Source organism: Molothrus aeneus, chromosome 1 (genome assembly GCF_037042795.1).
Source record: "Molothrus aeneus isolate 106 chromosome 1, BPBGC_Maene_1.0, whole genome shotgun sequence".
Taxonomy (NCBI): domain Eukaryota; kingdom Metazoa; phylum Chordata; class Aves; order Passeriformes; family Icteridae; genus Molothrus; species Molothrus aeneus.
The window spans coordinates 96,914,973-96,940,363 of record NC_089646.1 but is presented as its reverse complement, the minus strand read 5'-3'; the positions used below and the strand labels follow the sequence as shown (position 1 = coordinate 96,940,363).

The 25,391-nt window shown below is 34.9% G+C and overlaps 1 protein-coding gene across 1 annotated transcript in view; it reads left to right on the top strand.

Annotated features, from left to right (window-relative positions):
* Positions 1–25,391, top strand: part of DOK6 (docking protein 6) — a 240,258-nt gene that overhangs the window by 122,958 nt on the left and 91,909 nt on the right. The window contains exon 4 of the mRNA XM_066546168.1: positions 21,267–21,386. Coding sequence (XP_066402265.1) covers positions 21,267–21,386 — 120 coding nt within the window. The remainder of the gene's footprint in view (positions 1–21,266; positions 21,387–25,391) is intronic.

The following is a 25,391-nucleotide window of genomic DNA, read 5'->3' as shown; positions in this document are numbered from 1 at the left end:
AGATAGAGATGAGACAAATAGAGCTGAGAGGTGATTCTGGTGATTTGAGAATAGAATGAGTTGTGACATAAGGGGCAAAATCATATTTGTGACATAAGGGGCAAAATTAAGAGAAATGTTTAAACTGCCACTGTTAAGCAAAGCAGACACCCCCTGGGATACTGACCTCTATCTGTGTTCTCTTCAGTACAATGCCCCACTCTGTATAGAAGTACATTAATTGAAGGGGTTTCTTTCTTCCCAGGCATGCATGAACTGCAGCTCTAGAGTCATTACAACAAAGAAACATCCTCATTATTTTTAAGAGGTTATACTTTGGTTTTTCCTTAAAACTTTTGCTATTCAAGTCCTGGGGAAAATAGAATTGGGTTATTGCAAAGGGTCTACCAGTTACTGTATTTGAAACTTCTGGCTTAGGGGTTTATCCGTTCATATGGTTGTTTTGGCTCAATTCACCATTTTTATTTCTTGAATGTCTTGCTTCTGTGATGGTTACCTTGATAAAACTCTTTTATACACCTGCAGCATAAACAGGCTTTCTCTTCTGTATTCTTGTGTTTCAGCTTGAGTGCAGTCAAACTGTGATAATCAAGTTTTGTCATAACTCTCCAAAAAAAGTTTTACTTTGTTGAAATTGAAAGTTTGTTGGTGTCAAGTGGCAATGTGGGTTTTTTCTTATTTTGTACATATTTTTCTTTTTAAATCTGTCTTTGCCATTTGTTTGTGTTGCTTTCTTTTCTTAAAAAAATACAGTGGTGGAGTCATTTGAAAAGGAACAAGTTCATTTCATGTTTTTTTTACTGAAAAAGTTTTTGGACTATTAAGCAAATTACTACTGATCATGAGTTGGTCTTTTTCTCCTTGATAGTTTTCAAAAGCAAAACCACTATGTGCTGAAAGAGCTTAACAGATATCAGTGGAGTGTTAGATGCAATTCATATTACTGTATCCTTTGACGGTTAAGAAGCCTGGAGGTTTTACATTAAAATTACCATAAAACTTTGAGACTTTCAGATGAAGCATCAGTGCTCATACTTGCTGTTATGACTAACAATACAAATGGCTATATAAGCTTTAGAAATAAAGTTTAAAAATAGAATTATTATTGATATTTTAAAATAACCAGATTGAAGTTCCCATTTCTGCTGTTATTTCTGTGACTTGAACCTCCAGGATCGTGGAGGCAGTGAAAGTGGAGAACAGCATCCTAAATACTGTTTGGGCAGTGGGAAGAAGAATACAGAGTTCGCATTTTGTATGCAGAAAAATAAACCCAAGTAGTTGAAACTATTCTGAAACATGGTATATTTCACTTTTAACATCTCAGGGATTGTTATATGAAAAATTATGACCGCAGGTTTTCTATTTTCTGGTTTTGTTTGTTTATATGGAGAGAGAAAGGAACCTGCACTCTCCAGAAAGCATATGGCTCATTGGAGATCAGATGCATGCTCTCACTTCCATATGTAACACATTGTCTGAGATCTAAAAAAGAGTCAAAAGACAGGCATTTCATGAAGTTGATGCTGTGACAAAGTAGGAAAGCTGTAACATTTCTAAATGCAGGAACTGGGAAAGGTAAACTTGACCTAAGATTGCAATATGGGAAACCCTAAAGTTTAGACTTTAAAAGTCAAAACCTTTGGAGACTGAAATTTTTTTTGGTTCCCTAAATTTTGATTTTTATATAGTTAAATATGAGGTAAAAATGAGGATCCTGGTAGCTGCTGATCACCCAAGCCATTCTATGATACTAAGTAGAGAAGCATTGTTCATTTGTCCTGGACAAATATATTGAAGTGTAGACACTGTAAGTGCTTTCCTTATCACAGTTTTACTTGAAGGTATTGAAATCTATATACAATATAAATTGTTTCCATAGGAACAAAAGACAAAGAAGATAGCTAAGATAATGATGAATTATCTCTTTTAGAGTGCATGTAGAACTTCTTGAGAGTAAAAAATTAGGAAAAAAATCTTCCTGCCTGCAGAAACTCAGCAAGTTCAGAAGACACAGAGAAGAGATCAAGATGATTTCAGCTTCATCTGGTAGATGGTGCAAGGTCAGCACCATCTTGATAGAGAATTTAGAGTGACTAAGGGAAATGCATGAGTCTCAAAGCCTAGAAGTTCAACATACAGTTGTCCTTCCAAGTAAGCATGGAATGGAGGTGGGTTAGTGATGCTGAAGTCTAGGATTTCAGGCATGTGAAGTTGTGGAATAGTTTGTTGGACTTCAATAGAAAGTGTCTTAGTTGTTGGTTTGTTGGTCTTTAATAGAAAGTTGCTCACTTGTTGGTTTGGATTTTTGTACTGGAGAGAGGGGGTTGTAATCTGTTAAAAATCAATGAACATTTTAGTATCTGCAAGCTCTATGTTTTATATGTTTTATATCAGAACAAAGTACATGTCAGTGAGATAACAGAAACCCATAAAAATGCAGAACAACGTGGTCTAACGTTTGGCTAAAAAAAAAAAAAAAGAGGTTTTCCTTAGCCTCTAGCTATTTACCTTAAACTGAAATCTGAAATTGCTAGTATGTTGTATATCTCTACACAACAGGATTTCTTTCTGATCTCATTTTGAGTATCTTGGTCGTTTTGATAAAAGTACTGTGCCATAAATAGCTTCTGGTCCTATGAAACAAAGATAGGGAGACTGCTTTGTATAATTCATGCCATAAATTAAGTTAGAATAATTTTTAATCATGTTGTAAGTGTGAAAGTCCAAATGTACTTCCTCTCTTGTAAACACATTTTATTAGAAGGTAAAGCAATAAGACACAACCTATTTTAACATGCCTTCATGCTTTCTGCACCTGGTTTATAAAAATACTGGCCTGCTCTACACTGCCAAAAGGCATTCACATGCAATAATTAAAGGATTACAGAAAACAGTCAGAGAATCTTGATGAGTTTTGGGCATAAAATTTCGTCATATTCTGAGATGTAATTGGTAGTTTGCAGATGAAGGACTGGGATAACTTCATTAACTGGATGACAAATGAATGTGTCAAAGTCTGGAAAAAATCTCAGGCAGACAACTTTTCTCTATATTAAACACTGACTATAGATATATATGTGGATATAGAATCTAATATTATTAAAATATCCATGTATGTGGTTGTAATATGGAGTCATGCCATGAAACAACACATCGTGTTTTATAAGGATGAAGTTTACAAGCAAACTTTATGTTTTCACTTTAAAATTACTTTTTAGACATCCATGTTACTAAACACTCTGATGTTTGTAGAACAAACTACAATAAGTGTTTGTTTCTGTACATGAAACAAGGTCATTTCTTACTTTCCACAACATAAAAGGCTTTTCTGGGATTTTCTGAAAGACTTTTTCTCATCATCATTGTATTTAAGGTTGTTATTTCCACATGCTGTTCAGGTTTTTAGGTACCTTACTCTGATTTTATTAGGCTGATCATAGAAGTGAATTCTTAACAAACAGCACATTGAAGTTTCAGGGATGGTGATTCCACTGTTTCTCTGGGTAGCATATTCCACTGCTTTATAACCATTTCAGTGAAGAAATTTTTCCCCAATATCTAATCTAAACCTCCCCTGGTGCAACTTGAAGCCATTTCCTGGTGGATTGTGCCTTGCCTCTTTAGGGTTTTTTGACATAATTAAAAGAAACAAAAGCATATCAGGAGTTTTATATCAGGTTGAAAAGAGAATGGCATGGTGCGTCTAGTTGAAGGTAGAACAAAAGCCTGTCTTTTCCATCTTGGTTAGTCTGTCCCATGCATTATGCATGTGGTGTTCTTTAATTGAGTAATTTGTTATAAGGGCCTCTGCTGTGGTAGTTACTTGGGAAAAAAGGTGAATGAGAGTTAGTATTTTAAGTAGGGGTTTTTTTTGTAAAGTCAGAACAAATGGATTTAATTTCTTTGCTAGACTGATACTTTTTAGCACCCAGCACTACAAAATGTAATAGTGTATATTTGTATGCTCTCAAATCTATAGCTTCCTGTGTTCTAAAGACTGCAATATAAAAATAGATTTTTTTAATGCTCTTGTTAAAGGGAAATTGAAACAAAACGTTTTCCTTCAAAATTCAGGCAAGACTACAAAGCTGGATCATCAGAGTAGTTATTCTTCCCCAGTCTTTAGGCTTCTGACCCCCATTAACATGATACTACTGCACCTGATGCTGAAATTGTGGATTCTTCATCAGCCTCCCAGGCAGACAGGCAGATGGGTAGTTTTCTGACAATGTATTTAGGTCTTGATGCATCTGGATTTACTCAGAAAAGTCTCAACCAGCTCTAAGAATAGCACATTTTAGAGGAAATCATCACTTGTCTTGAGACTTATCCCTTAAAACTGTGCAGAAATGTTAGCACCTCGTTAAGGTGTGTCATCTGCAAAGGGTTGTAGTTTTCATTGCCTGATGATGAGAAGAGTCAATAAAGAATTATTTTTTTGGTTTTGTCTTCATGCCTAGATATAACCAGTCTTGGCTGCAAGCCAGCTCTAGTCAGTAAATAGTGCAGCTTTATGTTAGGGAAGCGTCAGGTCTTTGCAAATTCCCCGTGCTTCTCATCTGGTTTGCAGTAGAGTCAATACAAAAACATCATCGCCTGCTCTTACTGGGAAACACGATGACAGACCTGCAAGGAGGCAGGGCATGTTCAATGGCAATATCCAGGCTGAATTGTTGGGTAAAAGAAATCTGCACTATCTCTGTATCCAATATTCATATCTAGAACAGAGAAGATATGAGGTCATGTTGTAGTGATTTGACCTTGGCTGGCTGTGCCCACTAAGCTGCTCTCTCACTTCCACAACTCAGCAGGACAGGAGGAGGAGGCACAATAAAAAGTTAATGAGTTAAGGTAAGTATAGGGAGTTGTTTGTGAGGTAACAAAACAGGCAAAACAGACTTGGGCTAACTAGCAACAGAGTAGGATAGTGAAAAGCAAAAAAAAACTCTGAAAACACTTTTCTATCACCTCTTCCTTCATAGGCTCAACTTAACTCCCAGCTGCTCCCTGAGCAGCACAAGGGGATGGGGAATGAAGATTGCAGTCAATTCATAATATTTTGTCTCTGCAGGGGTCTGCTCTGGAGCACATTCTCCCTCTCCTTCTTTCACATTGGTGTCTGCAGGGCTGTTTCTCTCGTGTTTTCTTTCCTGTCATACATTACCATTCCTTAAATGTCTTTTCACACAAGCACTACCAACATTGGTGATGGGCTCAGCTTTGGCTGGAAGCAAGTCTGCCTTAGAGCTGTCTGGAATTGTCTCTGTTCAACATTAGGGCAGACAGTGTTGTTTTCTTACAGAAATTACTTCTCCAACACACCTCACTAACAAAACCTTGCCATATAAACCCAATATGTATATAAAAAAATATTAGTGTATCAAGGAATTGTTAGCAAGTTAATGGTATGTGATTGTGTATTCTTTCTTTCTTTCTTTCTTTCTTTCTTTCTTTCTTTCTTTCTTTCTTTCTTTCTTTCTTTCTTTCTTTCTTTCTTTCTTTCTTTCTTTCTTTCTTTCTTTCTTTCTTTCTTTCTTTCTTTCTTTCTTTCTTTCTTTCTTTCTTTCTTTCTTTCTTTCTTTCTTTCTTTCTTTCTTTCTTTCTTTCTTTCTTTCTTTCTTTCTTTCTTTCTTTCTTTCTTTCTTTCTTTCTTTCTTTCTTTCTTTCTTTCTTTCTTTCTTTCTTTCTTTCTTTCTTTCTTTCTTTCTTTCTCCTGCCTTCCATCATTCCTTCCTGTTTTTTTTTTTTAATTATTATTATTGGGATTAGCAGTACTAAGGCTTTCAGGTTTTTTATGTACCTGTTTACTTTGGTTATCACTCACTCAATCTCCTAATCCTTTCAGTCTTCTCTTCTGGAAAGTACTGGTATTGGACCTTACTGACTTGGTATAATATGCCAGTGGAGATGTACATAGGTGGTGAAATTCTAGACTGTTTCCTTTTTTCCACTTTTTTTTCCACATTAAAAATTTCTCTAAAGGTAATAGAAGATACAATTACTTAACTCATAGCTATTGTGTTTGGTCATATTTCTACTTCCTTTCCCTTTGGGATTAGTGTAAAACCCCATTTGATGTCCACAAGTTTTCTCATACTGGTGTGGAATCCAGGTATCAGCTGAGATAAAAAGGCTTCTCATCATCTACATGGAATATAGGTCAGATCTCCTGGGATTTGTGAATATGTATCAACTCATAAAATTAGATGATTTCTGAAGTTCCTGACCTCTCCTGAGAACAGCATACATTTAGTGACAGCACAAAAATCATGGCTTTAATTTATAGATTGAGTTTGAAGTATTGACAAATGATGTATGGTTGGCTGAGCCTGGGGAGAGTTCAATGAAGAACATGATAATTTACTGCTCCAAACCTAAAACACACAATCTATTTTTCATTCTCTGTCACTATTCAGCTTGCATTACATTTGGCTACTTATGGTGTGTAAAGTATATGGGTCTGTTGGCAGGTTAACTGTTTCAGGTCTTTTGAAACACTTTTGTCACTGAATGAAAGAAACCTGAGAAGAGTAGTGTGTGTAAAAGAGCACAGAAATTTTTGTGTGCTACTTATGTGGACTTGACCATGTATTCAGCATTGGATATTCTATTTCACATAGAGTCTAGGCATGGAAACCTTGGGCAAATTTGCGTACATTCAAAAAAATCAAACCAGACCATAACCAAACTAAAGGTAAGCATTCAGTGTTCACTGTCCATCCATCTTCATAACATTTTGAGAGTGTGCCCCAACCTCTAGTGGTACCAGTATTAGGACAACCCCATGGGCTTTTGAGCAATCAGAATGGCTGCTGCAGCCAGGGTGATCAGTAAAGCCTCTACATTGGGATTTCACTGCTGTCTAGTTGTTGAGAACTAAAGCAATTTTAAGATTGAACCATGCATTGGACAGCTGCAGGTATGTAGTGATAGGCAAAGACAAGGTTTTATGTGACTCTTGTAAGATTTTTCTAGAGCTGTCCCAGTTTTTATACCTGCAGAGCAAAGCTGCTTAATGCATTGTCACAGCCCATTCAGTTTTTTAATCTCTCTGCCAATATTTAAGGGGAAAACATATTTAACTATGACTTACTTTTAAGAACATAAGTAAATTAATTTTAGGTAGAAATAACTCTGAATTTCAATAATTCAAGTTGTTTACTTCCCCTATATTTTAAAAGACTGCCATGTATATGGTAGATATGCAAATGAATCACTAGTACACTAATTTCAGATATTCCAGTTACTAGCCAGTGTATTCCCAGACAGCTGAGATTCCTCTGTTTACAGTAATTGATGATCCTGGGTGTCAGTTCCAAGCAAGGCAATAATAAATTTCTCAGACAGGACTTGTCCTTTTCCTTGGTAAATAAATAAAAATTATTTCCTGTATTAATTTTACTGTATGAGTCAATTTGGGATATTCAGCCTTAAATTCTTTGAGTTCTTATTTTAAATAAGGCCAAGAAGCAAATTGTGCTACAGATGTGCAAAGAAGTTTAATTAAATAATCCAAATTTATCAGTCATAATTGTTGCTTAATGTAGTTTTAAAGGGCTTTAAAAAGTGCCCCAAATATGTTGATTTTCTTCAAATCAATATGGGATTTAATGCAATTCAGTCTTCTCTATAAGAAGATTACAATAAGAAGGAGGAAAATATGAGTGTGTTTTCTGTAATTGCAGTTCAAGTACATTCATACAATGTTTTCACAATCCATACAGATAAATTATTCTGTTTGCTTTAAGAACAGCTTTCTTTTTTTTTCCAATACCTTTTCTAAAGTAGATCTCCTTTTAAAGTTTTAAATTATTTCAACTGCTTCAAACTGCTTCTAAATCTTTCTTGCAAAATCTGAGGTTAAAACTGAAATTATTCAATGGAAAACATTCATAGAGAAGCTGTTGTTGCCTTTGAGCATTTAGTCATTTAGTTAGCTCAGTTTCTCATTTTGTTTTTAAACTTATAAAATACTGTATTAATTTCAAAATAAGGCAAGTAAGGTGTTAATGATGACAAATATATTATTTTCCCCTCCTGCTGAAACAGCTACAATTGTTATGAAAAATTTACATAATAATAGAGAAAATGTGTGTTCTGATTTGAGAACTTTTTTGCATTTTGCTTTAGATTCAGTTTTCATCAATTTGTAAGTGTTCCAGAAGGCAAAATAAACATCGTGTTGGGTTTGAGTTTTGCACGTGTTTGGTGGATCAAACTTGCAGTGCTGTCTGATGGGTTTTGATGACCATCTGTTGTGACAGTTTCTACTACAAATCAAGCAGGTTTAGGGTTGCTTCGTATTAGATGGAGTTCTTTATTTCTTAATTCAAATTGACCGATCCCTCGCTTCATGCCATAGTGAAGTCAGAATCAACAAGTCTGTTCACAAAAGTAATGCAAATAATTCCAAATGTGTCCAAGTATATTAATAACACATTCATATAGTGTTCTGGCATATGTCAGGGGGTTAAGATTCATATTCAATAAAATTTATATGACATGTACTAGTCTTCTACTGTCTTATGAAGATTAGAGCTTTACTTTGAATCTCCATATTAACTGGAATTATGAGGAGTCTTGGTCTGCTTCTTAAGGATAGAACATTAGATCTATTAACTTTCAGGACAGCTGTACATTTTGAAAATGTGGGAGATTTCTTACTTTTTCAAGAAAAAGGGATCTGTATGTGGACTTAATTTTGCACTGATTTTTTTTTTTAAACCAACAACATAAAATTACTAGTAGCTCTTGTGAGACTATAATTTTATTGGGTAGCATTAAGGAGTATTTAGCCTGCATTTTCATGATCATGTAAGACAGAGTTGAAAAACTGATCCAAAGTTCCTTGTTTGTTTTTTAACCCAAGCCTTTCCTTAAAAATGTGTATAGTTTTAAAGTTAAAATACATAATATGTTTATTGTTATTTTCCTAATAATGAAATAATATTAACTGGTCAATTATAAATAATCATTTGTTTGTAAACTAGACATATTTTAAAATATTCCTATATTTAGGACAAAATCATAACCCTATTGGCTAGTGGAAAAATTAAGGAAGCTTAGAATGAGTGAAGTGGAAAAGGGAATTAAGACCATTTAGTCACCTTCTAAATAAGAACAATGGCTCACTAAAATAAATTATATCTGTTTCATAAATGGGAAGTACTTTATAAGGTATCCCCCAAAGGTAGCCCTTTGGAGTGCTGTTGGAAAACAATCAACTCAATTTCAGAATGGTACTTGCTCAGTGACAGTGTGAATTTGCCTTTCTCTCTACAAAGTTCTTCACTGGCCAAACCTCTCAGTAGTTTAGCATTTAGTTTCAGTTTCAAGGGGGAAAAAAATGAATCCTGTATCTGAAGTTTATATTCCATAAATAAAACATGAAGTCAATATTATATCTGTTACTGATCATTTTGACTGGACCTAGAAATTCAAATAATCAAATCAAAGAATTTGCTGTGGGTTTATGAAATAACTATGTCTAATAAATGTAAAATTAAATATAATTTGAATGTGCTAATAGACAAGCAAGATTATTAAGTTAACCTATCTAGGAAGACAGATATGTGTTAAGTGTGTTCCTATAAAAATGAATCCAGTAAGAATGGCAAAATATCTTACTATGTAGCTTCTGCTTTATATTTTAAACATCAACAGTATTACTGTGGTAAGTTTGTTCAGTTGTTTAAGGAGGTTAGCCTAAACCTTGCTGTATTGTGCAATCACCTTGCTGAAAAAATAAGAATGGAATTAAATAGACAGGCTGATATTTATCTCTGATTTTTTCTCTAGTGATGGAAATGAATTAATGCAGGAAACTCAAAAAGCCAATGTAATTTCAAAATGTTGCTGCTCAGTGACAGTGTGAACCTTTTCCAAGTTTAGTACAACTAAAAGTCCATGACATCTGTGTGATGCAAGAAGCAGTGCTCCTAGCATATGTCACTGAATATAGCAGCACTGTCCTGCTAATAAATGCTGTCCTTGCTGCTGTATCATCATGCTCACCAGCAATAAAATAGAAATCAGCAATATTCAGATATGTACGTAACCCCTACCTTATGTTTGTCTGACAATATTTCCAGTGTGTGCTGGGTATAAATAGTTTTCTTCTCATATGGCATTTCATATTGACAATCATCCTGTTTTTTCTGGGAAGTTTATTATTTCTGGGAAGTGTTTATTATTTGTCTGTACAAATATGATTTAAATGAAGATATAGTTTACTATGGTTAAGAACCAGCTGGAAAGAAACTCTAAAAATCATATGTGTCATGAACTAGTCCTTCAAATGCAATGCCCTGCTGTGCATTTCTTGATGTCTGTATATATCCTTGGGTTCATATCCTATCAATATGTATAATTTTAATTAAAATGTAGACATGATTATAATCAGAATTTATATTGTAAGACAGCAATCTAACTGAAAAGGCTTAACATCTTAATATCTAAAGGCTAATTTATGAGGTCTGTGATCATGGTAGGAGAAATATGAGGAGGAAGAAGTTGGAAGGAGAGCTGTATGTTTCTGCATGTTATTATGTTGATTTACTTTATAGGCAGTTTGTAACTGCATGCCTGCTAAGTTAAGAAAATAGTGGAAGCCCATGAATTATGAGATTTTAAGTAATTTTATTTTTTAAGGTTGTCACAGCTATAATTATAATCTCCTTTGTGAATCAAATAGCTGACAGCATGTGAAAATTTGTATGTATGTTGATGAAGGCTATTTTGAATTCTAAAGGGTATTATGAATGCTTTCTTTAGTGGAGGTCATGATGGAAAAATTACAGATTTATAACTCTAGGTAGCATATTTGTAAAAATCTTTATTCAGATTTGGGAGTTTGTACTTATAAACCTTATACATGTATTTATGGATATAAACTTTGGGCTTCATGAGGGATCAAATCAAGGGAGTAAATGAAGTTGTCAATTTTTTCTGATGTAAAAAGAAAAGGTTTCTCTCTTTCTAGCTCAGTAAAGCGTTACTTGTCCAAAATGTCACTGTCATTTGTATAACAAGTTTTTTTCAATCATGCTTCAATCTATTATATTGCAATACTAGTTTTGGGCATGGAAACTGATTTCTTAATTATATATATTATCACGATTCTATGCAAAGGCATATGTTAGGTTTGATTGTGAAAATGTAAAGAATAATAATTGTCTTCCTGCCTTTATCCAATTCAAGAACAAAAAAAAAAAAGGACAGAATTATGTATATAGTTGCTCTTTATTACTTGCTTGTTATTATAATCTCATTGTAACACTATGATCCAGGAAAAAAACCCTAAAGTCATACTTATTTGTTTTGACTAAATTAATAAACCCCTGCTCACACTCATCACAAAATCAAGAGGCACTTTTTTCTTTTTTTTTAAGGCAGTGGAACTTTGGAGGAGGCCACTCCAAGCAGAAGGAAAGGCAACATTTAAGTCAGCCATTTTCTCGTTTAAAATCATTAATGCAGAAAATAGGAAAGGCATATGGCAGCATAAGAATTATACTTTTGCCCATTAGTTGAGTGTGCTGATGGTGCTGAGTAACTCCTTTTCAAATGACAGTGATCAATTTTCTCATCCCTACCATTAAAACTCATTTCTCTGTAGAATTTTCTAGATTGCTTTCTCCACTAAAAGGTATCAGCCATGGATTTGCATTTAGCCTAAGTCATGAAAAATTGGAATCTTTTGCCTAGAGTCTCGGTAAGGAGCACAGAAGGCCAGTCTTTGCCAGTGGATGACTTCATCTCCTCTGTAAAGGAAAGGATAATCCTTCCCTTCCCCTCTAGTTGTGTGTGTGCCTAAAATTCACTTCACAAGTAAGCTGTTAGTGGGCAATTGATCACCAGTGTGCATTAATTACAGATACATCTTCTGTAAATGCTGTTTCTCACTGTAATCAGCCCCTCTGATTTACAAACCTAAATCCTAATCTTTTGCTGCAGTTCTTGGTTTGTACAGATCAAAATATTAAATTTAAACAATTTTTATACTTTCATGGTGAGTTGTTTACCCTTAAATAAAGATGAAAGATTTTAAATAAAACGATCTTTCATCTATAAGTCTCCAGTTAACATGCCTTAAACCATTTCAGCAGAGCTCTTGAAGTTTCCAATGATTTAATCTTTGTGCTTTCTGTAAGATTGCATTCATCACAACTTATTTTCTTGGAGAAAAACGACACATATTGAAGATGGATCTATTTACTGTTTTTCTGGTTCAGCAACATGGTTTTACTGTTCTGAATCTTAGAAGTCTACTGAATTAAAAAAGAAAAAGAAAAAATATCCTATTAATGTAATGAAAGTATGGATTATGAGTTTCAGCTTCAAGCAACTGTATCTTCTCAGGTAGTCATTTGTGTCTCTTACTTATTGATCATGATGTAGAGATCTCAGTGGTATATAGTAAAAACCCAGTAATCAAAAATATTTTAGATACAATTTTTTTTAGAAGACTGTTGTTTACAGGAGGTTTTACCTGATTGGAAGGCCTCTCTTTTCATAAACATTCAAAGAATGTATCTTTTCATTAAATATTCTCTAATTTAAATAATGTTTACATGTATCAAAGGTAAAACTCCACTTTATACTGGGAATAAAAGATACAAGTTTAAAATGAGAGTAAGAAGTTGATAATGAAGAAGTAATCGCCTTTGGGTTTAAATTCTGTAGATGTGAAATTTGAGAAATACTTTTCTAATTATATTTCCTTTAGTACTAACTCCAGACTATGAAATTTTAAGATTTATTTCTTTGCAGTAGCACCACATTAAAAACCCCCAAGAATAAAGTGGAAGACACAGAGTCATTTTGAGCTAATACTTTGTTCTGCCTCAGAGTAAAGTTTTATGCAACTGAGAATCAAGTAGAGCACATACTGCATTATGATCTTACAGATGATTTCAGTCAGTAATTGCTTTGAATGAGTTTCTTTACACTTCCAATGCCATAAAAACCTACTTGACTGGTATAGTAGCAAGGACTCACATCTTCAAAACAATAGAGTTTGGGGGAAAATTTTTGCATTTATTGGACACAGAAAGAAAAAAATATATTCTTTCAGGAGGTTTATTATTATGAAAGTCATGTATAGTACCATGCAGGAAAAAATTCCTAACCTCTTTACATTAGAAGAGGGCAACAATAACACTGCCCTCTGTGCTCAACCAAAATTGCACAATTTTTAATAAATCTTAAGTATTCATAGCTTGAGGTCTTGCTTTAATTAGGCGTGTTTGGCCAAAGAAAAGGGAGATTGCAAAAACATCCAAGTGTGTTAGTTACTGTCTGCTCCTACTGATTTAATGCAGAAGATATTCAGATGACTGGAGTGAAAGTCATATGTTCAAAGGCATAAGGGCAATGAAGCATGTAGTGGAAATAGTATGCAGTTTTTCTTCTGTTTATTGAAAATAGTCCTTTTCACATTGATTTTGTAAAGGAAACTAATACTCTTAAAATTATTTCTCTAATCTAACAATATTTCTGATCTTCAAGTGACAAAATTTGCCAATACTTCAAAAATAAAACTGAATATTTAACATATTGAAAAAGAAAAGTGAAATGAATCCTAGGATTTGTATCCATTTATTTGGGTATTAGATTCTCTTACTAAACCATAACATAAACACTTGAAAATGGAAAGAAGGCATGCTCTGTATTTGCACACAAGGTGTTAAATTTCCCATTCATTTAAAAACTAGCACTATAACTTTCCCAAGAGGAATAAAAATGTTGTGGGAGTAGACTAAATCTGAAATACTACCAATTTTTAAGATAGAAAAAGGCTATTGCTGACTTGCAGTAATGGGGTAGCAGCAAAAGTTGATGTGAAAACATCCACTTTGTGTTATGTTCCTGGTGACAGACCTTTTTTGGACACTTGACTGATGGTGTTTATGCCCTTCCCACTACTGACACGCTGCCTGAGGTTATTTTACTTTCATGCCATTGCAATTTAACATTAATAACAGTTCAAACAGGTATGAATTGACAGGCCTGGGGAACTGTATAATTCCCATGTCAGATTCCTGTTACTGGCCCATTAGTTTCAGACAAAATGTAAATGTTTCTTCTATGTTTAGGCAGGTTTTCATAATTCTTTCTTTGCACTTTAAAGAAAGTTTGAAAGTTAAAGGAAGTTTAAATTGAGAGTGAAATTCTGCCAGGCATATTTTTGGGTAATGATGTCGGCTCAGTGTCGATCTGTTGGACATACTAAGACTTGATAAACATTTGTGGTTTAATGAGAGCCACTAGTCTCCAGCATGAAGTAGAATACATAATTTTTAAGAATACTTATAAATCTACCCTCAAGGACTAATTTATCCACTGAATCACATTTTCTTCCTGGAATGGCATCATTCATTTCTGTAGGACTAATCACAGACTAAGGTGATATACACTTTTTTTTAATAGCAGAAATTGCCATTTTCATGAAGAAAAAAAGGAAGACAAATGTCCTATAGTTAAATTAGCAGTAGTATGGAGCAAAGGAAATTCCTTCCTTTTAGGGTATTCATTTTCCCATATACTCTCCGTTTTTCAAACAAGTTGTCAGAGTTCTGTTTCTGTATGAAAACTACATTCTCAAGCAGCATTGCATGTGGGGAACTTTGCTTCTTACTGTTTTAATGGACAAGACTTTAATGGACAGTAACATCAATATGACAAATCTTTTAAAATACTTTTTTTGCCTTCAAAATGATTGACTTAACACTGTGCATATTTATATTATAGACAGGACAATAGACAGAGTAGTAGCTGAGTGCTGGTTATATGAAACTTCTTATCAGACCTGCAGAAACAAATGGGGTATTTTCATTAAAATGTCAGCTTTGATATATCTTAGTAAATACAGACATATACAGCTGGCTATTTGCAAACACAAGTACCTAATTAGATTAATTATCAGAATCCCGTTCTTGATAAATCTTGCATCTCCAGATAAGTGTGGCAGAAATAAGAGTTTTAAAAGCTAATAAATGTCCTTTGGTAATTATTGTAATTAATTGTACTGCCCTTATGCCAACTCAAGTTTAAAATAGCAAATAATTGGGAAATGAAAGTTTCTTTTTGTATTTTTTTGTATAGTACTTATCTTCCCTCACTTAAAAAAAGTGCATTAGCAAAATGTACCAATGGATAAAGTATAAAGTTACAGAGTATGTTGATAGTCTATAATTTTCATTTATCTTGATTAATGCATTTTCAGTATTTGTTCAAGGAAAAAAAATAATGCTCAAATGAAAGGTGTGTGTTTAAACTAATGGTATAGTCAAAAATATGCATGATTTTTAATAGCTGTTATTCATTCAACAGTAAGGGTGTTATCGTATTAAAATATGGAAATGGCAAGTTTTTTAGGAACCTGACTCATCAAGAGTATTTCCAAAGAATATTTTCAGGATTCCTTTAACCTGTTTTGCCACTGCTAGAATATGTAGCATTTTCAGTGAGTTAATATCATTCAACAGTGCATGTGGTTTTCCGTATATAACTTTCCTTTGTCTTGTGGTTCAATGATTTACACTTAAGTAATAGCAAAACACTTTACTCCAGGTGAAATATTCAAAAGTCACCATTCAAGAAAAATACAAGAAAGTTTCTTTAGAAGTAGTGTTATCTGAAACACTAGGAAAAATTCTATATATGAGTCCCACATATCAAAAAATACCTTCAAATATAGTTGTTCAATTAAAAAATAATTTTTATAAACCAGTTGCTCTCAGAGTTGCAGCCCATTATCTCTATTCCTTTCTACTTGAAAGCAAGTTTTAGTATACATACAGAGTGATTTTCTCTTCTGTCAAAATAAATAGAATGTATGTCCCCTTCCTTGCTTCCCAGCTATCACTTAATGAAAATTTGCCAAATTCATGCATAGTCACAGTTAATCAGTAATATATTATTATACAAAATAAGATCTATCCCTCTGTACCTCTGGGCAAAGATATGAAATAGCCACATTTCTTTAGATTTGTGTCTGTGTTTGAGTGTATGTGATGTGCCCTAGTAAAAGTACCCAAAGTAACAGAGACATGGTTAGATAACATATTTTAAATATTTATAAAATGAAATTATTTTCAAATCATCAAAGGATGATCTATATCCTGATAAAGGATAGATGTTTTTTAAGGTATTATTGATTTTGATAAGAAATTACATGCCTGCAGGCAATAGTATTATTTGCTAGTGGAAAAAAAAAAAAAGGATTAAGTTGCTTCATATATTTTATGTGGTGCAGCATAATAGCACATCAATCCTGTGGGAATTCTATAATATTTTTTCTTATTAACTTCTAATTAAGCCTGAGATTTTTAGAAGAGATAAACTGCCACATTTTTCAGTATCATCTTTCTTTCTTGGTAGAGAATATCAGGTCTAAATCCTACTAATCTATCCAGGAAAGATCCTTCAATTTCATTCAGGGTAACAATATTTAGTTGGATTTATGCCTCTTATAGACCTCATTGAAAAGGAAGAGCTAAACAATTTGTACAGCAAATACATACAAATATTTCAGAAATGAAGAAACTAACATTTCAGATTTATACAGTTTGACACCAGGTAAAACATGAAGACATAACTGAGATTTTGTGATTTGCACAAGGACTATGTTTGTTATCCCCTTCTAATATTGTACACATGCTATTTCCAACCTAAATTCTTAACCACATCACTTTATATGGGCTGCAAGAGAAGGGGAAGACGCCTGTCTCTAGGATGTGCATATAAATTGAGCCCTATTATTTACAAATTCAATAAACTGATGCTTATAGTGATGGAGTGGATCTCCCAAAATGGAGGGCACTGGACTGAGCAGGAGGGGTCAGCGCATCAGGGCTTTATCTCAGCCTAGAGGCATCCAACTGTGCTGGCATCTTGTGGTGGTGGGAGATGGAATGCTGCTGTAGGATTGTGCCATGTGAACACAAGGAAAATGGGAAAGAGCATGAAGTTACCAGGATTCAGAAGTTGTTTGGTTGAGTCCACACACAAAATGCTTCCTAAGTTAGGAGTGTGAGAACAATCTCTCCTCTAGTCTTAGAGATCTAGAGGATCTGGAGGCCAGATAGAAAGAGATCTAGAGGGTTTCTGTGGACAGTGAATTTGAAATGCATCCATTTTATATGTTTCATTGCCACTTACCCCCTCTCGGTAGAGAATGTTGTGTATAATAATTTCTTTTAAGGTGTTAAGTAGCAGAAGAACACTTTTACTATGACAAATTCCTATCTCTAACACAATTTGCTGACATTATTTCATCATTGATATTTTATCAGCAAACCAACATCATCCTGTGGTATCACCTATGTCCAAGACAGTGGTCAGACTAGATACAGCAGCACCACTGTAATCACCTGAGAACTGAAGCAGAAATGACACATAGCCTCAGGCATGACCTAAAACTCAGATCAGCTGCAGGAAAACATTGCCAATAGCAAGTTGAGTAGCAAGCTTACAAATTTGTTCCCAGTAATGTTTCTGGTACAGTAAACAGTGCCTATTTAAGGTCGCCCATCTCTTTGCATTTTATCTCAGCTCATGAGATTTGTATTGTAGAATTTTATAATTAAATAACAGTAAAGATAAAAATGCAGGTATTTTGATTTTATTTATAGCTGTGAAAGCATGCTTTACAATTTATCATTCAGTCCAGGAATTCAGTTATCTTAAGAGGAAAATAAATTTTTCAGTGACAAGTACCAGTTACGACTAAAAACTCTGCATTTACCACCAATAAATCTAATCTACATGCATTAAAGAGGACAATTTTGCTGACACTTTTTTATTGCTTGGTTCCACTGTAATATTTCATCTGTTTCAGTATATGCATGTAATCAAAATAAAGAAGTAACTGAGATATCTCTGTTTTCTGACATGGTACCTGGCATTCTTAAAGATTTCTGTCATGACACATTTATTTGCTGCAAATTATAATAAATAATTTTTGTATCATAAATAATATTTAATTTGTTACCCAGAGACACAAGATATTCTATAGACATTTTACAAAAGAATGGCAAATGGCTTTATTGATGCACATGGTGAAAGGAGAATCAAGGGTTTGGTTTTGAAAAGTAACTCACCTTCTCCTAAAAAAAAAAGTTTAACATGTCCATCAAGGAAAAGGTGGAAGGCAATTCCCTGCAAGTAAGCAATAGCTATCAGAATGCATTAGGCAGGACTAACTCATACACTACCTTCATACCCTTGACCTTCCAGACACATTTGTAGGTAACGATGATTCTTCTGACAGCAGACACAAATCCTCACAGTTCTGTGGGCAGATATTTCAGTTCTGCATTGGAACTGTATTTCCCATAGCATAAGGTCAATCATTTCTGTAAGACAGAAATTTTGAGTTGTACAGCAGTACAATGCATGCTATAGCCTACACTTTGCAAAATATAGCCATGATCTTATAACACTCGTACCAAGATAAGTTTCTTCTGCATGGCAGTTGGAGAATGGTCTAATCTGGGCCCAGTCATCAGTGTCTGGCAGCAATAAGGCAGCAGCTTGAAATAAACTGCCAGCTGAACACCCTGAAAGGAGGTTTCTGCATCCAAACTTTCAAGACCTAGATGTTCCTGTAAAAGAGATTAGTAAGTAGATTGTGGAGACAAAACAAGGACACATAGAAGAAACAGCTTCCTAGAGCACTTCATTTGTTTGTTTGTTTCCAAAAACATCTACTGGAAATTTGGTGTGAGAATACATATAAGTTGAATGTGTAGCTTTTACAGGAGTCCTCTTTTGAATATATATTGATCTTAAACTGGATTTATGGGATTACCAGTATGTTCCACTTTCTTCTCAGATATTTGTAATATTAGAAAGGTTAGATAAGTGTTTGTTTACCATCATCTCATTCTACATTTACAGTACAAGCCCTTTCACTCTGGGTGCAAGCACAATGAAAAAAAGTAATAAAATGCAGATTTTGTAAAATACATAAAATGTTATATCCTGGCCACACTCCAGGAAAAATTGCAGGCTTTTATAGAGCTATGCATTCTGTCAGCATATATATTGTTCTGTGACACAGTTTAGGCAGAAAAGAAGCAAAAAAACCCATGGGAGCGCTTGCTGAGATTTGCACTGTCACCTTTGTGCTACCAGTTTCGCCCATTGACTGCCCTGCCTTTATCTATAACTGGGAGCAGATGTTGGGTAACTCAATGGCACCTCAACTCTCTTACCTATGTGCTGGTGCCCTGCTCCCTCGCCCCATCCACATGCTGCCAGAATAGGGCAGTGTGGCTTGGGGTCCAGTTCTGTCATCTGTGTCTCTGGCATGAAACCCTCTCCATGGGAAAGTGGGATTTATAAGGTGTGGCTTCAGTTCAAAAGACCTCACAAGTATCCAAGGAAATGGCAAATGCTAAAAGAGGGGAAGGGAAAATATACAGGAAATTTCTTCATGTATGAGTAGAATAATTTTGGAAGTAGGTGTTTGAATAAACTCATCTTCCTTCTTTTAAAAACGGTAAAAATTTACTGCTGTCTAGAGATAAGCCTACCCTCTCCTTACTTCCATCAGGGAGGATACATCCATAGCAGTGTTGAAAAAACACCTCAGTATTTTCTTTTCACCTCTGAAGCTAAATGTCATCTGTATGTTACTGACATAATGTTCTGGCTCTTACCACTAGAACGTGAGGATGTTATGAGAAGACCAACTTTGGGAATCTGTGTCCTGAGACAAAGACTGCAAAAAAGCAGGAAGGGTTAAGGGACACCACTTTCCTCACAACACTCTGAAGAAGCACCCCCAAAATCTTATGACAACAACCATATTTGGTTCTCAAAAATTACAAAATAGGCTCTGTTATTCCAGCTGTTTGACTGGGAACTTAGTCAGCTGATAGCCAGAATAACTCAGGAACAATATGGATCTGTTCCTGGATTATTCAAGACGCTGAAGAAAAGAAGGTATCCAAAGGTTCTTGAAGACCTGGAACTGTGTGCCTGTCGCCCTTTCTTGTCCAGCAAATGTTTGTATGAAATCTATGTCTAACCAGGCAAGGATTTGGGGACTGTACCAATTAGGCTTAGAGGAGTTTTTCTCAGATAAAAAAATCTCACTAATTCCAATGATTCATCATCACTAACTGCTTTGGGGCTTGCATGCAGTACTTTTCTCTCTCCCAGTTTCAGCAGTACATTGGAGAGATTGTCACAAAATTATTTTCCCAATGTCCCTAGTAAAAGGATTGGAAAAACTGGCAGTTTAATGCAAACATTTCTAGATTACTGGAATCCCTCTCTGTTGAATATGATCAGATAGACACTGACTGTGACCATGGATGCTCAGTGAGTGCATGGTGCTGAGCCTGCTCTCTGGGAGACCTTTCCATTAGGTCAAGTCTTTCCTGCAAATAAAAGACAGTCAGGGTAGTTGCATGATTTTTCTTGGTTGTAGTTTCACACTGTGTTAGCTCCAACTTGAGATGATGCGTGTTTGACCAATGCCAGGGATTTCATGATGTTAAACTTGGGAAGTGGATAGGATGAAGCTGAAGTTGAATGGGAGGATGTTGGGTTGTGTGTGGGAATTATGCCTTGTGGAATCCACATTTTGGTGGACTGGCAGATACAGAGCTCTCATATTGCGTCAATGGGAAAGTCATCTCAGAAAGGACTGGGAGGTTTTGAATCTTCTTATAAATGTTTCAACTAATGCCCAAGTTGCCCTGAGACCAAAAGAAGGTGAACAGAACTGAAGAAATTAATTATTCAGAATACCTTGGCAGGCATAGTCTTTCACTACAGCAGAGAGAGAAGTTTGGCATTTGAGGAGCGTTTTATAACTATTTTTCCTTTGCTCTTAGAAAAATGCTCTAACACCTTTAGAAAAAGAAATTACCTTTAAGAGTTCAGACTTGCAGTAAAGTATATTTCAGCTATTATATATGAAGTTTTTTAAATTGCATTTTTTCTTTCAAAAGGGCCCACTATAAATACAGTGCCTTGAAAATTCACTATTCCTCTTCTCTATTAGCTCCTCCTCCTATCCTCAAATTTGAGGATGGAAGATGCAGTCCTAATGGTGTAACCCTTTTCAAAAGTTCATAAATTGAGGCAAAGAAATTATTGTGGGACTTTATGCTAATAACTCATGTTTCAACACAAACATATTGTGATAAACCTTGTCAGTAAGAAAGTATTGATTTAACTTCACATCTTTTTTTTCTTTTATTTTTTTAATATCAACATGAATGGATTTCTTTCTGTTTCCTCAGAATTAGAGGCAGAGGAGTGGTGCAAGCATCTCTGCATGGAATGTCTAGGGGCCAGGCTCAATGATATAAGTCTTGGGGAACCAGATTTGCTTGCTGCTGGAGTCCAGAGAGAACAAAATGGTAAGTAACTTTTTATTTACTCCTAGATCCATTCTTAGGTGATATCCCATTTCATCTTTGCTTGTGCCTGTTGTTGGGAGGACTTTTGCTAGTAGCTGGAAGCACATCATTAGTAAATAAACATTTGGATGTGCTTTTGAAGCTCAAGCCTATTTATATTATTTTTTTTTACAAATAAAGATTATTAAATTCCATGCCAAATAATACATATAGAGTGACTTTGTGTCTTCATTGTGTTCAGATTTCCCTGTCATGGGAAATGATGGCCATGACCCTTCTGTTTCTGGAAATGATGGCTTCTATTTAGAAGAATAAAGCAGCAGCTGTTGTTTGGCAGCCTTTTAAGGACAGCGATGAACATACCAACAGCAATTTGGACTATAAAACACATATTTGCTTTAAACTCCTACCTGTCTTGAATATTGAAGTCAGGATCATCTAAATCCTGTCAAATATGTGTGAAAAGGGCAGTGACAGATGTTAGTCAGCACTAAGCCTGAGTTGTAAGTCTTCATCTAAAGGCTATTTGGATTAGACACATGCACAGGAAGAATGCTGGTGGATGGAATAGGCAATAACAAAAGAAAATCTATGATTACCCTGTCATTTAATTCCTATTAATGAACACAAGGGCAACACAAAATGTGCTCATTTAGTCCTCCCTAAATTACAGCTCTCAATGATTATTACTGTCTTGATGCTTCTGTAAGATCCAATAGCTTTCAACAAAGTAATAACACACACAGCCTCAATGGTCATAAAATATCAAGCCAACTATCATTATAAACAAAATTACGTAATTAAATTATAGAATGTACGGCACTATATTTATTATATTATTTCTCTGAACCTAATAGCACACAGCATGAAATATACAGAAATCTTTAAGGAATTCTGTTCAAAAAGCAGACATGTTGAAATGGGATTTAAAAGAAGTTCAAATGTTCATAAAGTTGTTTACCTGCTATGAGACACAGAATTCAATTTGTAGTCTCAAACTACTTAACAAAGGGAGAGCTACTAATGTTGTAGGAAAGTGATAATGATCAGACAGCACTCAAAGCGCCCATCTGCTATGTGTTCATAGGCTATAGGTATAAAACTCATCTGCATGCTACTGAAGAGAGAACTGTGTGAACAGGTGGAGGTCTTTCACAAATGTGAAAGGAAATAAAGCTCGTCAAAAAGCCTGGGATGTGAACAGGAAAGTAGTTTGAAATTTGTCAAGCTCTTTCTGCAGTGAGTTCATGTCATTCATCTCCAGCAGCTTTTGGACATAGATGGAAAATATTACATTTTATCATGCTCCTGAAAGAGATCCAGTTTAGACACACATGACCTCCAGGAGGCATATATTAGTTCTGTTGTATGAACTAGTCTTGATTCAATTGCCTTAGTCTAGAAATTAATTGTAGTGTTACCAACCAGCATATATGAACATAATTAGCATCTTTATTGTTCTAAGTAAATAAATGAAAGGAAACAAAGAGGCAAAGCATGTATTTGTTGTACAAATCACATGAATAATAATGCATGGAGGGTATCATTAGCTGTATTCTTTTAAAACAAGTGACTGAATACATATAATCCAATATTTGACGAGCATGCTCTGCTAAATCATTAGTTACAATATCTCAAACAAGTAATTCTGATACCTATCCTCATCCTTCCCTCATCCCCTTGATGCACAACTTTGCATTTTAATAAGCATTTGAAATTCAAAGTTGTCTCGTTCAGAGGCAAAACAAATTCTGTTGTGGATGTCTTTTAATCAACTTGGAAGGAGGAAAAAGTGCAGAGATTCTTACTATAGGTATGAAATTTGACATTTTGTTCATTTATCTATGCTGTAAGAATTTGCAGTTGCACTCAAATTCCTGTAGCAGATTTCTTCAGTTGAGTGGAACCGTGCCTTCAGTTTACACTTGTTATCTTATCCTGCAAACCTGGCAGTGTCATTCCCCACATGACAGTGTTATTGAGAAGGTGACTAGTTCCAGGGTGGAATCATTTGGTGATTTGGGTGGCATCATTTCAGATTTTCAGTTTATTTTCTTGCACATACTGAGTTTTTGCTTATAAATACTCTTGTTGAGCTTTTGTTGACCTGAAACCAAAAGGTCAAAGTTAATTTTACAACTGAAAATTCATGGACAGTGGCTATGTGTATGAAGCATCTAAAATCTTGCTCTTTATGAAAATGGCAGCTGTGTCACTCTCTGGATATTTTTTATTTTTTTGTGTTCTGTAAAAACTGAATACCAGTGTAGTATCTTTGAATGTCATTTCTTCAAAACATATTGCGAGTGTGTCAACTTCATAGAATTCCTCTCGAGTTAGTCCATTTATTAATGCTTACTTGAAACAGAGATGTGAGAATACAGTCTGTAAAACATGTAACAGAGTCTCACAGCCTCAGCATCTAGTTATGCAAGTTTGTTGCCTGACCCATACAAAGGCTTTCTTTCAGATCACTGAAATAAGATGTCTCTTATTGTTTGAGCACGACCACAGATTGTAATAAATATTATAGTGCTAATGGGTTTTCAGTTTTGGATAATTTTTTTGCACTTTTAAAGGCTAAAAGACATTGAATGGTGTCATACTGTTCAGATCTCTATGATATAAGAGGTGCTAATGCATTAATCCCAAAAGAACAGGTGTATTAAGCATTAATTGCATCCCATTCCATTGAGGTTTTTTCAAATAGTCACTTTTCACTAAAGATTTTCCGAAATGTGTAAAATTTGGTAAAGATACCTCTTTGGACTAGAAAAACTAACCTAATAAGGTGGGGTTTTTTTCATGAACTGCTTTACCTTTTTCAAGAGATAATATTTTTAATATGCAGTGTTCTTCATGTATTCAACTACTTGCCCAATCTTGTTCTTAAAGGACATTTTAATGATGTAAGGATACTCACCAAACATATCAGATAAATAAATTGGCTCTCTTTCAAACAAAAACCCCCAACTTTCTGATGTGTAGATTTGTAGTTTCTTTTCCTGTATGTGACCACCAAAGCCACTACCTTCAGTTTGAAACATTTGAAATAATTTTTCATAATTGTTATTGTATATGCCCTCGGGCCACTAAAATTGCTACATGCTACTTATATTTTTATACACAAAAAATTAAAATTCAGAAAATCTTTGGTAAATAAAATATGCATGGTTTCTCTCATCTTTTTAATACATTTTTTTTATTATTTCTGAGCCTGTTTATCCCCCCAGTCTCGCTCTTGTGGTCCTTCTGAGATGAGCTTTAGATTTGAGAAGGGAAGACACCTGATTCTCTGTGGCAGGAATGCAACAACATGGTTTGCAAAAAAAATTTGCTCCAAAGGCTGGCAAAACTGTTGTTTGGTGTGCAAAGGCCATACAATCACAAGGCAGTTCTGTCCCATGACAATAGGAATCTAAAGAAATAGAAATCTAAACCTGAAAGAGGCATTCTTTTATAGCTCTGGAGTGGTCAGTAGGTGCCAGTGGGATCTGTTTCAGCATAGCTGAGCTGTTGTTTGAGCCTCCAGCACCAAGCAGTTCTGCAGTGGTGACAGCAAAATGAGGCAAACTGTAGAGCTGCTCTGCCTATAGCAGAGGGCTCTGCTGCTGTGTCTTGTAGGAAGGTGAGAGAAGACATCTAAGCTACTTTTGTGCAAAGCACATCAGTAACAGGAAGCTTCTCACTGGATTTCAGCTCCATTATTGCTTTCCAGAAGTATTACCACAAGTCTTGCTGCGTAAACTCTGCTGCAGAAAATGACTATTAGGTGGTTTTCTTTTGAAATTTAAGGCTCACAACTAATGGCTGCTTAGCTTGGAATGATGCACAAATTCCAATTAAATTGAGATGTGAAATGAAGCTTCTGTTGCTCTCCAACCATTTTACCTACTCTCTCCTGCAAATCTAAGTGATTTGTTGGTGTACCTCAGCCCTATAGCAGCAACCTTGTTTCTGTTTAAGTTTCCTTTCACACTGAACATGGTCTCTAGCACTTGTGAA